The 17,155-nt window shown below is 49.1% G+C and overlaps 3 protein-coding genes across 3 annotated transcripts; all 3 read right to left on the bottom strand.

Annotated features, from left to right (window-relative positions):
- Positions 1-307: 307 nt before the first annotated feature.
- HOO65_060585 (putative RNA-directed DNA polymerase from transposon X-element) lies at positions 308-1,036 on the bottom strand (the record flags this gene model as incomplete). Its single annotated transcript, XM_071001170.1, has 1 exon — positions 308-1,036. One exon carries the CDS (start codon positions 1,034-1,036, stop codon positions 308-310), a length of 729 nt encoding a protein of 242 aa, XP_070857935.1.
- A 4,418-nt stretch (positions 1,037-5,454) lies between these two features.
- Positions 5,455-8,100, bottom strand: HOO65_060586 (Duf221 domain-containing protein; the record flags this gene model as incomplete). The annotated part of the gene is made up of 2 exons (XM_071003687.1): positions 5,455-7,973; positions 8,061-8,100. The coding sequence occupies 2 exons, from the start codon at positions 8,098-8,100 to the stop codon at positions 5,455-5,457; spliced, it is 2,559 nt and encodes an 852-aa protein (XP_070857936.1).
- A 5,172-nt stretch (positions 8,101-13,272) lies between these two features.
- On the bottom strand, positions 13,273-16,853 carry HOO65_060587 (DNA mismatch repair protein PMS1; the record flags this gene model as incomplete). Its single annotated transcript, XM_071003638.1, has 3 exons — positions 13,273-16,577; positions 16,635-16,707; positions 16,821-16,853. 3 exons carry the CDS (start codon positions 16,851-16,853, stop codon positions 13,273-13,275), a joined length of 3,411 nt encoding a protein of 1,136 aa, XP_070857937.1.
- Between the last annotated feature and the right edge of the window lie 302 nt (positions 16,854-17,155).

Here is a 17,155-nt window from a genome sequence, read left to right on the forward strand (position 1 = left end):
GATGGTTAGAACTGTGATGGTTTGGTTTGTATGGTAGAAAAGTTTTATGCCAGATGCGGAGAAGACTGAGTTTCTGCCCAAGGCTGGGTACTTCTCGTACCAATAGCATCGCGTTGCGTTGCTTTGCTGTGACCCTGAGATATGCATGGCTGCTGGGATTTAACCGATGCACAATATGCATGATTTCGCCCGGCTAATGATGCAATGCACAAGATGTGAAAAAAAAAAGAAAAACACAAAAAACACGAAAAACACGAAAAAAAACACAAAAAACAATGCTACCTCTTGAGCTTGAACTTGAATATATTTAACGTCTACGGGAATCACAGATCTCCTGGCACTGTGTTTTGAAGTTAAGGCCGGTGTCCCAAGTGACGCCGAGCCACTTCATTTCCTGCACTGGGCTCAGCTTCTTGAAGAGTTCCGCCATGTGCAGCATGTATAGTATGAGGGAGACTGGAGATCCTTGTGGCAGACTGCCTCCCTCTTCTCTCTTCACTGGGAGCCTTCCTTCGACCGAGAGGCTGACGCACCTATCCGTCAGGAAAGAGCCTACCCATTTGCACAGAGACTCTGGCCATCGCTGCCCTCTCAGGAGTGTCACCAGCCTGTTTTTCCTAACCGCATCAAAAGCTCCTTCTATGTCGAAGGTTGACAGGAGTGAGATCAGCCTGTAGCTCCTCGGGTGCGACTTGTCCGGTTTCTGTTTCGGGATAACCACCAATGTTGTCGATTTAAAAATCTTGGGGTGGTATCCTAGCTCCATACATAAGCCGAAAAGTTTCGTCATGTGTTCAGCAAAGGAAGACCATGCTGTCTTCCAGGCTGTGTTTGGGATGCCATCTTCTCCCGGTACAGTGTTCCCAGCGTGGAAAACTGCTTCCCTGACTTCCTCCCGGGTAGGGCGTTCCCAGTGCCGCGCCCTTGGGTTGGCTTCCTCAGTGCCTTGCACTCCGTTCTCAGCTGGCTGAGTATGTGTTTCCAAGAGCGCCTCTGCCTTTCCCTGTGGCGAGTGGATTGGAATGCCTTGGTACATGATTGGCGGGAGCCCGTTGTCTGTCTTCGGTGCCTTCAAGCAGTTGACAAGTCTGAACACGTCTTTTGCCTGTCAGGTCCTCTATCATCTTCCTTCACTAGTCCCTCTTCGCAATGCGGATGGCTGCTTGGAAGAGTCGTTTCTTCGCTTTGTACACTTCAAATCTCGCATCTGTGTAGCCGTCCTCTCTCGTTCTCCCCCAGGCTACTCTCATTTCCTTGACGGCCTCTACACATTGTTGGGTCCACCATCTTTTCCCCGTGCCACTAAAGCTTCCAGGCAGCCAGCGGTTGGAGGTGTGTGTCGGCTTCAAGGATCTCCTATTACTTTTTAGGGTCCGGCAGTTTAGCCAGGAGGACGCTCTATCTAGCGCGGCCCGGCCCGGGGACGCACCTTTCGGGTTCCATGATTGGTTACCTGGTCTTTTTTGGCTTATAGCGTCCTGCATATATAGTGGTCTTGTCTAAGAGGGCAACGGATGTCGGCTTAGGGTATTGGCCTGGCAAAGTACGTCAGTTTTGTCCTCCGTTCGGCGAAGCGGTTGCCGCGTTTTTCAAGTAGTTCCTAGTTGTTAGGAGAAAGGGCTCTGAGGGCTACACCTCCCGAGCCCCCTCGACTTCTCCTTCCGCTTCTGTCCTCGTTTTGTATCTCTTTCTCTCGTCCTCCCCCACTTCTTATCCTTTTGAAAGCCTCCCCTTCTCCTCCGCTCCACTTCTCCTCTGCTCTTCTTCTCTCCCGTGCTCCTCTGGTTGGTTGCAGCGTAGGAATACGCGCGTATCTATGCTTGAAGAAGTCGCGATACTGGTAAAAACCTCCATGTCCTGTCCTAACTGCCAAGACGTGTCTCAGTTCTGTCCTGCTCAGGCCCTTGTAGTTGGACACAGAAAGGGAGGCCACAAGGAGGGATATCACTGAGCGGGCGGCATCCTTCTTGCTCTTTCCACCATTCTTCGTACTCTGTACGGAGTTGGTTTTTCCTCCATCTCCGCTGTCCAGTCAGGCCGTCTAGGCACTTGTACGTACTTCTCTCCCTGGTCTCTCGTTCTTCTTGAGACTCAGAATCCGTTTTGTGTTGTCAATGATGTCCTGAGAAGAACACTTTTTCATTTTTTTCATTTTCATTTTTGTTTAGTTTATAAAGGCCGAAAAACCCCAAATTATCACGTACGACCATAGCAACTCTCCCTCCTACAACCCTCGGGGGGGTACCTTTGAGGTCTGGCACCTCCCCTTTTTTCAGGTTTCTGGTGGAAAACGTTTATGACACCGATAACCGTTTTTTCATTCTTTTTATGGCAAATGAGCTGTGATGCCTTGAGGCCGCACTTACCCAACCTTGAGGTTAACCTCGTCGTCGATCCACCCCCTTTTCCACGACACCTTTTTCGCGATCGTCAACACCTCATCGCCGCAACACCAATCCACCTCAAGGAACACACCATCACACACTCAGGACTAAACTTTGAGAGTTCACACAGTCCAAAATATTTCCTATGTTTTTTTTCTTTTGTTTTCTGTTCTTTCTTGCGGTCCTGTCCGACGACAGACTGGTGACTGTTGGGTCAAGTCACTGGAAAGGGGACTGCCTCGAGGCCACATCCACACCAAACAGGCAGCGCATCGAAGAAGTGGAAGGACGAACCACGAGCCCTGGATGCTCACACAGTCTGGATATTAGCCCGATATGCCGGATAGGAAGGGCTTCCCAGGCTGCACTGGAATCTGCTGTCCTGACTTCGTGATCATCACGATTTCTGGGCACTGCAGAATTTTCAGAGGATCGAATGATTGTGGGGAAGTTGGGGCAGACTCCCCTCTTCTGGGTTTAGGGTTGGTCTGGGGTTACCGGTGGGGTAAGGGGAAAGAAGGGAAAAATACGGGAAGTCTTCTTCCCTGCCTTTTCCTCTCTTCCCCTTACAAGGATGGAGTCCAACAGAAAGGTCCTAAGACACCAAGAAGTGATCGGACCCGGGCGGTGGACGAGGAACCCGACCCACTCAATAAATGGAGATAGAAAAAGCAGTCTTCTCACGGCCGAATCGAAAAGTCTGGACTCGAAAAACCTACATTTTTCTTGATCTGATCCCACGTCATAGAGATCCACGGAGCCACGACGCAGGTCAAGCTTAGATAGCTTTAGGTAGAGAATAAATACAACAACAACAACAACAACGTACGACCATAGCCTATGGAAAATACGGGGTCCCGTCTGCTCCCCCTTAGTCAAGCCATAGAGCGCTGGATCAGTAGTACGGTGGGTGACCACGTGCGAATACCCAGTGTTGTACGTATTCTTTTTGGCCGGCCGTCGCCTCACCATGACGCTATGTCTAAGCCTCCATATAGGTCTCTCTTTTTGCAGCTTGGGCATGCATGCCTTTTGCTCCTTGAACTTGAACTTGAACTTATTCACCTTTTACGGAAATCGCAGAGATTGGACGGTGGATTGGCTGCCGCACAGAATTAGCCCTATGCAAATTCACTTGAATATATCTGACGTCTATGGGAATCACAGAGATCAAACGTCGCCATTTTTTTGCAAAGCTCACACTATATGCTTAAACAATTAGAGCGCAATTGCTCCCAAGCTAACCTGCTACTTATCCCCGCTCTATCAAGGTTGGGGCCAAGTTTCTCTGCCATATATTTACGAGTCTTGTGGCAAGCTTTCGCACAAGCCTCGCGGACAGCTTCTTGCTATTACCTCGGCATTCCCATGGGTAGCCGAAAGCCTTGGGTTTCTCGGAGCCCGACACTCGACACTGCACTTCTGCGTCCACGCGTTTAATCTGCGCATGGTGTTCCTCAAAGTCGCTGTGTCCGGAGCGCGCTGCTAGGATTCGGGCGACCGTACCTCTGTGTAGCCCCTTCATCCAGCCGATGTCGTATGGTCTCGGCCAGTTCAGCGCTCCACCGAGATGTCTGATCTTCGGGCAGTTTTCTTTTATCCAGTGTCGGAAGTCTGCTTTAAAGGCTTCGTTCCTCCACCTTCTTGCTGCCGTCAGTGACATTGTCGCCTTTGGTACCAGGAGGTCCTCGCTCTTGCAGCCCGCTTTGGTCAGCTGATCGACTGCTTCATTGCCTGGGACTTCGCAGTGTTCTGGGATCTAGTGCACCTTGCCGGCAGGCTTTTCCAGGGCCAGGTTGTCAGATCCGCCTTGCTATCTTGCGAAGGTACGATGGATCTCGTCTATTGCAAGCTGCGAGGTGCTCTGTTTCTGCATCAGGAGTCGGTCCATGATTCCTCTATTATCTAGGTATCTTCTCTGTCGGCGCTAGTGAGCCAACATATAATGTCCGATAAACCCACCACATTCCGAACATACGACCATAGCCTGTGGAAAGTACGGGGTCCCGTCTGCTCCCCCTTAGTCAAGCCACAGAGCGCCGAACCAGTAGTATGGTGGGTGACCACATGTGAATCCTCGGTGTTGTATGTAGCATTACTTTTTGCTCCCGCTCTCTTTTTTAGAGAGTGCCTTACAATTCGTGTTACCTCCTTGTTCACCCAACATACGACCATAGCTTGTAGAAAGCACGGGATCCCGTCCGCTCTCCCCTAGTTAACCTACAAAGCGCTGGACTAGTACTATGGTGGGTGACCACGTGGGAATCCCCAGTGTTGTATGTCTCCTTTTTGGCCATCTTTTTGATGTTATTCTCTCAATCTAATACTCTTTATTTGCTCAATTTGTAAGTTGTCAATGTTTCACCTTTATTCTCACGTCGCACAGGCATGACTAGACTTAGTCCCACTAGTCCTGCCATCAGCGAAGCACAAAGATTTGCGTCCCTCTTTCCCATCTTTAGAGTCACCCCCCCTTTAGTATCATCAAAGCCTGGATATTTAATAGCCAGCCAAAAGCATGCCCATCACCTAATTTAGAGTGAAACTACCACAATATGAGGAATAGTACGGTTTTTCATTAGACTATAAATCGCGAGATGAGAAATAAGACTCTTGCTATGCCTACATTCTTTTGTCACCTGCGACGAACCGACATGGTGACTCACAACACTCTCACCAAGTATAGAAAACAAGACAATAAACAATAAAGTGGTATATATGACGATTGATCAACCGGTCAATCAGCCAGGAAAAAAAATCAAAAAGCGCATCCGTTCGTTCCAGCCCTCGTCCCAATTGCATGCCATCCAGTCGTTGGACAAAACAGACCCTAGAAAATATCGTTGCCATTGCAATATCGCGCAGTTGGGCTGGCTATTTGAATTTGAATCCGCTTCTAGCCAGACGTTTCTTCGAACTGGGCGGCACTCAAGGCTAAGACATCTCCAACAAGTCGTGCGGGTCCATGATAAATTGTCGTGTGATAGATTGAAAAAAGAAAATAGGAATATTAGGTAAATAATTTGCGTAAATTGCTGGGGTTTCTTTTGGTTTTAGATTAGAATAGATATCAGTAGAAGATCTTTTCCTCCCAGATGGGAGGCCGGGCAGTCTCGTTATCCCAAACGATGTGACCCTTCTCATTTAAGCTTGCGCCTTCATCGGTCATGGCAATGATACCCTCAGTGGCTGCAATTTCCTGCTTGGAAATTCCAGCTGCATCCTGGGGAATCCAAAGCAGCGGAGCCTTGTCGTTGACGCTAGGAGGGAAGTAAGAATTGGCCTCGGTCTCTTCAGTGTAATTCTGCATAGGGAACAAGTGGGGTGCCACAAGAGACTTGAAGTACTCGTAGTTGTCGTACTTCCAGGGCATCAGGAAGCGCACAACAGGGTTTGAGCGTTTCAGAGACGACGTGCCCTCAGCGGGAGTCTCGGCGTTCTCGGCATCATGACCGTTCATAAAGGCATGGCTCTCCTCAGCCTGCAGAGTCTGGGGTAAAGAATGCAGGAGAGGTTCAATAGCAGCCATGACGGTAATCTGGAAGAGAACAGAGAATACCAGAAGAGCAACAACCACTCCCAGGGCAGTATATGCCCGCGAAACAGCGCACATACCAATAATGCAAATCTCAGCAAGGTAAATTCCCACAAACAAATGCTTGAGAGCACGCGGGTAGATGAGGCCGCCAGTATCAAGGGAAGCGTTGGCAACAAACAGAACATTGTAACGGTAAGCAAAGTAAAACAGACCGATGCCAGTGAAGGCCCAGAAGAGAATAAGGGGAGCAATGACGGAGTAGCTGATGCTGATGATGGCAATGTTGGTGTAGACAGGAAGAAGTTGACCGTAAGAGAGGGTAGTCAGACTAGTCCACTTCTGGTAGGCAGCACGAGGACTGCCAGAAAGGAAACGGTACAAAATCCAGAATACAACCAGACCCGAAGCCTGGGCAAGAGTCGTAGAGGCAATGGCAAGACCTTGGACAATAAAGTAGTTGATGTAGAAGTTGGAGGCGCGAGGGAGGGACTCGGAAACAATTGTCAGCAAGGAGCTCGGGTTATCGGCCAACTCACCCAGAAGAGACCAAGCGGAACCGGAAATGGTGACGACTAGGAAGACCTGCACAACTTGGAAAGCGAAATAGACATTCTGGGTGAAAAGTTCAATGCGAGACTGGGTAGGCTCGCCAGAGAACTTGGCCAAGAGGCGGATAATAACGGGAACCAGAGACATGAGGATTGCCAAGGCCACCGAAGGCAAAAGACCAGTAATGAAACCCATGACGACGCTAGGGACACTATCGAGGAAAGAGAGCCAGCTGTAGCGGTTCATCAGGTAGGTGATTTGCGAAAAGGATGATACAAAGGCAACAGGGATAGCCCAGAAGATGATCATGGCAGTTAGAATACCACCAACAATGTAGCGACGGCCAATTCTTTGCCACCAAGGCATTCCCAAGTTGCCCCAGATGACATCTTCAGGGCGAACACCAATGACAGCGGGAGTCATGGCAAGAGCATGATGGTGGATAACACTCTGGGCGGCAGCCTCAGCATCGGCTAGAGAATGGAACTCGACGAAGGCGGCCCCGACGGGATCAGTAGCAGCATTTTTGTAGGCTTCTTGGGCAGCCTCGACCTTGGGGATTAGTTTGGCCAGCTGCTCGCGGCACCAGGGAATACTGTCGACCCTAGAGCCAGAGATGCCGAGCTTTCCAGTGAGATGGCGAGGCCATTTCTTGCGGGGAACTAACTGTTCAGCAAGATCAGGAGATGCGGCGGCGACGGTCGTGTCAGGCGCCAGGGGTTTCTCGCCATCGGTACTATCTTTTCTATTCTTGCCGGCAGCCTTGATGCGAGCCTTGTTGGTCATCTTGAGAAGCTTGACCTCGGCCTTTTCCAGGGTAAAGGCGACTTCGTTGCGTTCTTCAACGATCTTGTCAAGTTCCTTGGTCTCGCGTACAATCCAGGCATGCTTGACAGCATCACCGAAAATACGACGCAGCTTGGTCTCGTCACAGTAGTCCTTGGGGACGGCAGTGAAAAGAACGGTGCGGGCAGAAATACGGCTCGAGTTCTGGGGGGAGAGAAGGTAGGCTTGGCGAAGATTGATGTAGTAGACGCATTCACGCAGAATGACATACATAACGAAGCCGTAAAAGACCCAGGCGATCAGAGCGGGGGCGAGATAACGGTAGCGGTTCGATTCAGTGCTGGTGTCGATGTTGCTCATGCTCAGCACATCAAGTTGCTTCTGGGTGCCACCCCCCGTGGCGTTGATGGGGAACAAGATGGGCCACGTAAGAAGGATACCGACGAAGCAGATTCCGGTACAGACCTTAAGGAAGCGAAGGAACAAGAACGAATCGAGAGACTGTTGGCGCAGAACGTATGCATCGGGCATCTTCCAGAATGCTCCCAGCCAGCCAAATAAGCCGGAGGGGAGTGGCGGGGTGCGCTCAAAGGAGCGAAGATTGCCAAGGTACGTACGGGGCTCATACCAACGACGCTGTGATTTGCGTAGAATCAAGAAAATAGTGAGGTAAACGCCGGCGACGATAGAGCCAGCGGCAAGGGTGGTGATGAAACCTGAAGCAAGCAAAGGGTATTAGTGAGGCGAGCGAGCGATGGGGGTAGTGGGTGGTGGGTGGTGGGCAGCGGGTAGCCTAATCTCACCTTGCAGCGAAGCAGGTCCAGTCTCAGTGTCGTCAGCCATGGTATCGACAGGCAATGGCCACGGACCAGATGATATGGGCGCGTGCTACTATTAAATGCTCATAGAAGGAGAGGAGCAGCCCATATAAGGATACGATATGGGAGAGTTGACGCTTAATAGCACGAGGCGACGATTAAATAACGCTTGAATAAGAATAAGAGATGTTCCCAATCCAAAAACGACAGCTCCAGAGGATAAAAATAAAAGGCAGAGAAACCTTAAAAGCAGTCTATGCGTGCAACTCTGCGGGGGGGGGGGGAGGGAGGAGAGGACAACGGTTATTTAAGAAGATGTTTCTAGGGGAGGGAGGAAAGAAGAGAGGCGCGTATTAATTGCAGTAATAAAAGAACGGAAAAGGAACAAGGGTACAGCGGTACAAGACAGCGAGTGACTAAGTATATAAGATACAAAGTACAAGCTACAAGTCACAAAAAGTAGGGTCCTTGAAGGCCTTGAGTCTCCCAGAGGCCTCTCAGGCCACGGAAAAGTTTTTCAGCAAGCATTGTGTGCTAGTATATGCACATGCATACGCGTGCTGAAATCTCGATCGATAAATTCGGGCATTTAAATAAATGGCTGGGAGTGGCATCGTTTGTCTGGCTCTGAAAGGGAATGAAAGGCCTTCAAGACAAGACAGATTCCAAGACCACAATCCCAACTACGTTGGAGCCAAATTCAAGCTCCCCCCTAGAGGATCAGCAAGCGAGATCAGGGATGGCAGCAACACAGACGCGCTGTTATAGCAAGTTCCAGGCCTGGGAGCGAACAAATAGTGCGGCAAGGTCAAGGACAGTGAATCGCATGATGGCCAGGGTCTAAAACAATATGAACCGACATGACATGACAGGCAGACAAGAGCAGAACGGGCGGGCGAGACTGGCTGTCAGGGCTAGAGTTGATTGGATCACAGGCCACAGAATAGCAGTGACTAGCTGGGGCTGTTTTGGATAGGTTTAGGCGAGCACTGGCGCAAGGTCGTAGTACATAGGGGCCAATCAGGTCGTCCTGGGATAGGAAAGAAAGCGCCTTAGTTTACCCTCCGCTTTGGTGCGGTGCACTTGGTGTATGTACCGTACCGGCAATAGCATGGCGCATGAATTGTCTGTCCCACGCTCAAGCTCAATGGTAGCAGCTAGCGGCAAGGAGACAAGAAAAATGGAAGAAATGTATGGTAGAACAGCTGGTGTGTGTGGTGTGCATGGTGTGCGTGGTGTGGCGTGAGATGTAAGCCGGCATGGGGGGGGGGGGGGGGGGTGGCGTGGGATGGGCTGTCTTGCCTGGCTGGCTTGCTTCAGCTGCATCTGTCGCTGTCTTGCGGCCTTGCGCATTGGGCTCTAACCGCGGCCGGCGTTAGCGCGCCCAACTCTCTTTACATGGCGAAAGGGTGAAGACAAATGAAAACAGAGGAGGCGGGCGGGACATGAGGGCCTCCCAATCGCGAGACAGGACTAAAAATGCTAGTACCACCTGGACAACGGGCAGCTTTTTTTCTGTCTTTTTTTTTGCTTCATTTAGCCCCGTCCGTTCTTCTTCCTTCGTCCTTCGTCTCACTGAAAGTCTTCAAGGCTCTTTGGGCATTTTATTTTTCGTCCATCCTTTGCCTAGTGCTTCTTGGTCTACGTAATGCACACGCTGGTTGTTGTCCAGCACATCTAATTTCCTGGCCCTCGCACTAGGGCTACTAACGTGAAGCCACTGTCGCACCTGAGAAGAAAATCCCAGGTTGGTAGTTGCAGAATTGATTAATGCAAGACATCGCTTGGGAAACAGGCAAGAGCAAAGAACAAAAGGCGCTTGGCTGTTTCCCTTTTCTTTGCGAGCTCCCTTACGCGACACGTCTCTTTTCCCTTCTATCGACCTCATGCTGTCTGTCCGCATTTTAGTTTGAGGTGGTCGGCCACGCCCAAAAGCACTGCTGCTCTGCGCCAGCGGAATGCAGGCTGACGCGAGCAGTATTGCCAAAAAAAAATAAAAAAAAGAATACACACACACGGCTCAGCGACGTGACGTCTTGTTTGCTCTTACCTCTTTTGTCCGCTTGGTGCCCTAGACTGTCGATCCTTAGCCCGCTCCTGTTGCGTCACTTGACTCAGGCAGATCGAGAAAGGCCCTATGTTCGCTTCTTCGCATCAACCTCTGGCTTTGTGTCTGCTAGTGCTGTTGTAACTAACTACAGAGGATGCAAATTCTGAAAAGCGACCCAAAATTCAAATTCGATATGCACCACCGCATTAAAGCTCCGTGCACTCGTGCGTCCAAGTCGGTGAGGCAGGCCAGGCAAAGTTTGCTGCTCTGCTTATCAATGCCAACCATCTCAGCTGAGCGGGTCCGTGGAGCGGGGCCTCTGTTCTCTTTTCTCCCCCTTTACTGCGGTCCCAGCCACGAACAGCCAGGGGACTTAACCTTGACAGCACACCCAAAAAAAGCACACAGATCTTGACCAAACTCATAGTTTTTGCTGTCCCCGTTGGTTCGCTGACTCTTGTCCGGCGTTTTGCATCTTGGCAGAGATTAGAATCCTGTCGAATAAAGTTATTTTCTTCACGTAAGAACTAGTAAAAGCCCTCTCTCTAGGGCCGCCTTCAGAGCCAGAACCGGCTCCTCTACATCACGAGTTCATTCTAACTCGTGGCACTATGACGACGAAAAGAGGGAAGCAAAAAGCGGAAAATACACTGAAAATAAAAGAGGCTAAGGAATTCTCATGACACAGACTGCCGGAATTGCGGCCTTACACGGCTTAGTCCTTTGGCAAACACCCGTAAGACTGGTTTTTTGAGTCAAGTTATGACACGCTATCACTGCTATCCGTCTACAGTAGAATAGAAGGGAGGGCCAACTTTGATGTCCATGTAAAGTGCATTAATACCATCCAGGTCTGTGCTTGTTCGCAGTTATTTAGAACACGACTTGTAGTGTTCTCGCATGACTGAGTGAAATGCTGGGCATTAGCCTAAGCTTTTCGACGCAAAGGTCTAGGGCTTTAATTTCTATCAACTGGTGCTATTTAACCGACATTCTGCCGCATAAGAACAGCTCGAGAACAAAGCAGAGAAAAAAATCGAAGAGTGAAGAACAAGGAAGCTTATCAAAAAAATAAAAGAAAAAAAAAGAAAAAATGAGACAATAATCGCTCACTGGCGAAGCAGACCTCTTTTCTGCATATCTGGCATTATCGCTATTGGAGCGTACGGGCTTCAAATCATCACGATCCTGCTAGGAAAGCGACAGTTTATGCTTAAACACTAATTTCCATCCTAGGCGTTGTCCCCTTCAATGTTCGCCATTACATCTCTAGAATGTCAGATAAAACTACCTACCATGGCATGCATCGACTCTCCCAAGATCCCCTAGGAATTATAAGACCATCTACTCGACTCGCCACCGTCCCAGCTCAGTCAAACCAGTCCCCAAACAGACCACCATCTCTCTCGACACACCAGCCAAGATTTTTTGTCAGCAGCATGAAGATGAAGAGTCACCCAGTGCCATTCAGCGGCATACTGGCCCCCAACAAGAATCTCGCCGCCAAACTGTCCGCATTCGGGTCTTCAACCAATCAGATATGTGCCGTACATATGTGATTTCATCGAATCGCTGAAACGATATAAAACCATAGACGGCGCTCGTCATGTCACTCAGTGAAGCGGTCTGTATGAGCATGGGCAGTTATGTATAATCTTGAGGAACACCCGCGCTGTGATATCACAGCCTGGAAACGGTATAATTAAAGATTACAGACTTCTCTTCTCGTCCAAGGTGGTGGATGCGAGTTCTGCAGTGAAGACACGGCCAGACTTGCAATCCCGCCTAGCCATCGCGCCTGCTACCACTGGCTCCACGGGCTGACGGCCCAGTAGTAACAAAGAGCTCCATGCTTATCAGTAATAACCTACACACCACTAACATCAAGGCTGCAGTGGTAGAAGTGATGACACCGCAGGGAAGCTTAGTCAGCCGATGAGATTGCAACACATAGGGGCATGCATCTAGGCGTTTGCAGTTGGCAGAAAAATGGCGGTCGTTAAATGTGTGTAATGAATGTCAATGTGCGGTACAATCTACAAAACTGCGCCAGAAGCCTCATCTCAGATTTGGATCGTCTCGTCGCGAGGCCCTCATCAGATCCTAGATCCTAACTCTCTTGCCATCTGGCTTTGACACTATTCGCTGTCCATAATTAGACAACACCAACACCATTCATGGTACTGGGGCATCATGAACCCTCAAGGGTTTGTAGACAAGCGTTCTAATTTGCTCCAATTCTTAGCTTCGACCTAGTTTAGGGCTAAATATCTGCTCTATGAAGCTATTGGCAGGGCGGGATATAATGACCGCCACGTAAACTTGCAATAGGGCAACTTTATAATACGGCAAGGATGGGCTGCAAAAGGACCCGATATAGCCAGGCCAAACCAAGGCGCAATGGGGCTGTGATGTTGATTTGATTAGCTAAATAAAACTTGCTTGCACCGTACCATTCGTTGAGATCTAGCCCTGAGCGCAGGTAGGCATTCTCTCGACAGCTACTTTGCACTGCCCTACACCCTCATATTACGTTGAAAAATAAATTTAATACGGTAGTTGGCATATTATATGTCATAATATGTCAGATATTACAAAGCTGTACGTAGCTGACCCGTACCAAAGGCAAGTTAAAGCGGAGCAGTTCCCAGGGATACTTACCTGCCCGGGATACAATATACAACAACCCATTAATGCCATGCGAATAGGCTAACTCGTTGCGTTGCCAGGTAGATCTGTTTCTGATGAGATAGAAGGTCGTATTAGTAGAGTTCCAAAAACTTGTCTCCTCGCTCAAACCCTCCATCTACTATTACTAAATGTCGGGCATCTCCAACAAATACACCGGGCATCATGCAGACTTTATATCCTTTGCCACCCATACTCACCCCTCCAAGCTATTACTATAAAATGGCTTCCCAAACCTTCATGGACCAAGATATGGAAGGGTTAATAGACACTAGAAATCGTTACACAGATTCATGGTGACACAATACTTTAGTTACACAACATTTGGTCTACTCCGCAAAACAGGTAAACCCGCGCATCCTTAAAACAGTCGATGGTGTAAGCAACGAAAATATATTAATCATTAGAAAAGAGCCCCGCTCGGATCAAATTTCCGCCGTCTTCTAGCCTGCTAGCCTGCTAGCCTAGATACTCCCTCCAGCTATATTCTTCTTCAGCACCAATCCAGTTCGCACCTTGGGCTTCTTTCCATCCTTCCTCCTCCCAAAACCCTAAACTGCATAGATGGCGCATCGTAGGCCGACCGTGCGGGCAGTTCCATGGCTTATCTAGCTCGCCCATATGTCTTACTAGATTTTCCATCTGTCCCTGAGTCAAGGCCTTGCCAATCATGACACTACTTCTGCATGCTCGCATGGCAAACATTTTGCGGACCTTGGTCGGGCGGGGTATCGACGCCGCCATAGCCGCAGAGAGAGGCAGCGCCGACTTTACCGTAGACTTTTTTGAAGATCCAGAAGAGCCCAAAGACAACGATGCAGGCAATGCACTAGCTTCGTGGTCGCCCAGAAGCGAGATCAGTTCTTCTAGGTCGGCCAGTGTGAAAGTCGTCTCGCGACTCAGCGGCAGCGCAAGAAGTTGGCAGCGTGACCCAACAGCAGACTCGCCAGAGACGTCTACAGAGACATCAAAGCCGTTGGCTTCTAGGGCTGCACGGTTTTCTAGCACAATCTCTTCTTCAAGAGCAGTAAGATCCAGGGTTTTGGGATTTACAAGGCGCTGGGACTGCACAACGGTTGTGGCTTGGAGACGCTCAAAATTGTACTTTTCATCAGTTGCGTGCTGATCAATGATAAAAACCTCATCTTGGCGTTTTGTATTTGACCCGTCCGCCGTTTGGTCATCAGCATCATTATCGGGGATGGCCGCAGATCTGACTGCTAGAATGAAACCTAGGTTGAATTGTCCTACGATCTTCATGCGGCCAAAGTCGCCCTTGGAGATGGTCAATGACAGCTTTTCCTCGGCACCGGGGGCTTCTAAACCACCATCCTCAGTATTGGGGCTTTCAACAGACTGCGATGGCCTTGATGCCTCATAAGCGGTAAGCGATGTTTTGAGGGCAGCAAGGTTTCCCCGAAGACTATCTTCGCTGATTTTAAGGTGTTGTACCAAAGATACTGTCGAGTCTTTCTTAGCAGGTCCTTTTAGCGCTCTGGCAGCTAATGCGGTATGTTGAACAGGCCCAGAACTTTCGCCCTGAGGGGTAGTGGCCACTTTGGTGCTGTCGTTGTCATTTGCGAGTTGATCATCTTCATCCATGTCCACATCTAGGAGCCTAATATCGCCGCTAGTGTCTAGAGCCGGGTCCGCATCGAGCTCGGTAGCGGGTGTTTTTCTTTTCCGAGATAACATGGAGGAAGACGCAGTTTCGGTCTGCTCTTCTTCGTCCTCTTCCATTTCATCGTCATTTTCCTCCTCTCCCTCGATCTCGTCGCGATTTGATTGTTTCGTCTTTTGCAATGCAAACATTTCGGCCAGTCTCCCACCAAAACTAGGCGTGTTGCTTGATCTCGAAGGCTGTATCCTGGTTGCTGTTGAGCGAGGGGTTCTTGATGAGGAGTGGCCAATACTCCTTGTGACCGTGCTGTTGCCAATGCTAATAACAGCAACATCAGACGGTCGCTTAAAGGTCCCTCCGATCTGAACCAAGGGAGCGGATTTAGAGTTTCTCTTCCTTGCTATCACTGTAATGACCTTGTTGTTATCATCACTATCATCACTGGGATCATCATTACGAGACTCTTCCTGGCGAACAAATAATTCGTCATCATCATGACTATCCTCGTCATCTTGCCTGCTGTGACTTTTGGTAGACTGCTGATTGTCTTGACCCTTGCGTGCCTGGCGTGCCAATTGTGCATGAAAATCCCTAACGGGCCTAGGAACATTAGGGTCGTGGATAACATCTTCGAGATCAGACTCTGATTCATCCGCTTCTTTCTGGTTTTCTAGTTCCTCGAGCTTTTGCTCTTTTAAAATAGAAGTTGCTGTTGTGAACTTCACGCCACTTTCTTGGGCTTTATTTTGGGCCATGGCCTTTTGCTGTAGACGCTCTAGAACTTTTTGAGATGGAGAGGATTGTGTTTGTCTTTGTGCCGCAGCAACAAATGCTGGAAGCGAAGAAAGAATATCATTGCTAGATGCAGGCGTCAGATGTTTTGCGTATGCCTGTTGAGACGAATCTTCTTCATCTTTGTCTTCATTTTCATCGTCTTCATCACTACTGCTGTGTGCTGGGCGCTTTTGCTGGCTTCTCACAGCAGATGGCCTTCTGCTTGGAGTCTCATCACTCCCAGCTTGGGAAGACACACTAGCCTGAGTTCTTAAAAAGGGTTGTCGTGAAGGCGTAGCAGATGACTCTTGCCTTGCGCTAGTAGCAGAAGAAACAGCACCCTTCTTTGATGACCACAGCTGGGCGACAGGGACTGTGTACTCTTGATTGGCGAATAGCTCAATCAGAGTTTCTTTAAGTCGCTCTAATAGAGGACCCTGATCATGCAATAGGATGGTACGTTTATCAGGACTGACGTTGACGTCATAGAGATGTGTGTCAAGCTGGACGTCAGCCAGGATGAATGGCGATTGCGATGAGTTGTAAGAACGGTACACTTCGTTAAAAACCTTGGCAAATTGCGGAAGTCCACATGGCCGGCCATTGATATAGAACATCTGCCGGTCTGGAGTCTGGCGTCCCTCCCCATGAGCTGGCCGCGACACATGGCCCTTGACCTTGACAATATTGGGGGAGTTCTGGCTTGCAGTGCCAGTAGCAAGACCTGACACAGTTGACCTCAGCTCAAGAGAAAGATCCAGGGGAACCAAGGCCGCCATGGTCTTTGCACCAAACACGTTTATTATATTATCACGAGTGTTTGCGTTGCCCTTGGTGGAAAACATAATGATCTTTTTGCCCTTGTTAGGCTGCTGAGAAACTGTAAACTTCAGCCCAGTTTGGATGCACGCATATTGGTTCAGCAAAGAGATCAGCTTGTTCCATTCGCGTTTGATATTTCGCTCGAGCTCTTTGCGACGAACTGGCAGATTATAGAACAGGTCTTGGACAACAACGGTTGTGCCCTTCTGGGCCGCCACCATAGAGGTATCTTCCAGCACACCTGACTGCTTAAAGCGTAACTTTGCGCCCTTGGGAGCGTCTTCGGCACGACACGTGACGATGGAGACCTTGCTTAGAGCACAGCATGATGAAAGAGCCTCACCACGAAAGCCAAAAGTATTGAGGTTCGAGATATCTTCGTACGTAGACAGCTTCGAAGTGTGATGCTTCAGGCCAACACCAGCGTAGTTTTCGGGGCTGATCCCAGAGCCATTATCCTGCACCTCGATAGAGTCGAGGCCCTGGTTTTTAAATCGCACATCTACCCAGCTCGAATTAGCATTGGAATCAAGGATACGCTGCGTTTCTTTGCACTTTTTTTTGGATGTACTTGTTGTGGTACATGTCGTAAACCTTTACATACCAATGCTCGTCGCTCCAGCATCAATGCTGTTTTCGATTAATTCCTTGGCCACCGAACAAAGGTCGACAATGACCTGTCCAGACTGTATTTTATGAACCTAATATACAGAAGAAAACAGCCAGGCCAATGGTTGTAGCATTAGCATGGAATCCTAGAGAAGATTAAAAGCCCCGGATGGCTACCTACCGTACTACTCTCGATGGCCTTTATAGTAGACATCGTTGCTTCAAGGACATATGGAGACGATTATAACGACTCTAATAGACGATTGAGATCAAGGACAAGGGCGGAACCGTGCAATAGTTTCAGTGTGTGGATTTGTAATCATGCGGATACAGGTCGTGTTTTACTGTTTGAATATCACGTCAACTCGTAATGGTAAGTTGCAGAGCGGAAAGGTATCGTCAGGCAGGCAAAATAAAACGTCCTTCATCAATTGCGGATAGAGAAACCTTGTAGACCTAACATCCACTTGGATTATTTGATCTTGGTTATGCTGGAGAACAATGAAGATTGCCACA

This window comes from Ceratocystis lukuohia (genome assembly GCF_044167205.1).
Source record: "Ceratocystis lukuohia strain C4212 chromosome Unknown Supercontig6_pilon, whole genome shotgun sequence".
Lineage (NCBI taxonomy): Eukaryota > Fungi > Ascomycota > Sordariomycetes > Microascales > Ceratocystidaceae > Ceratocystis > Ceratocystis lukuohia.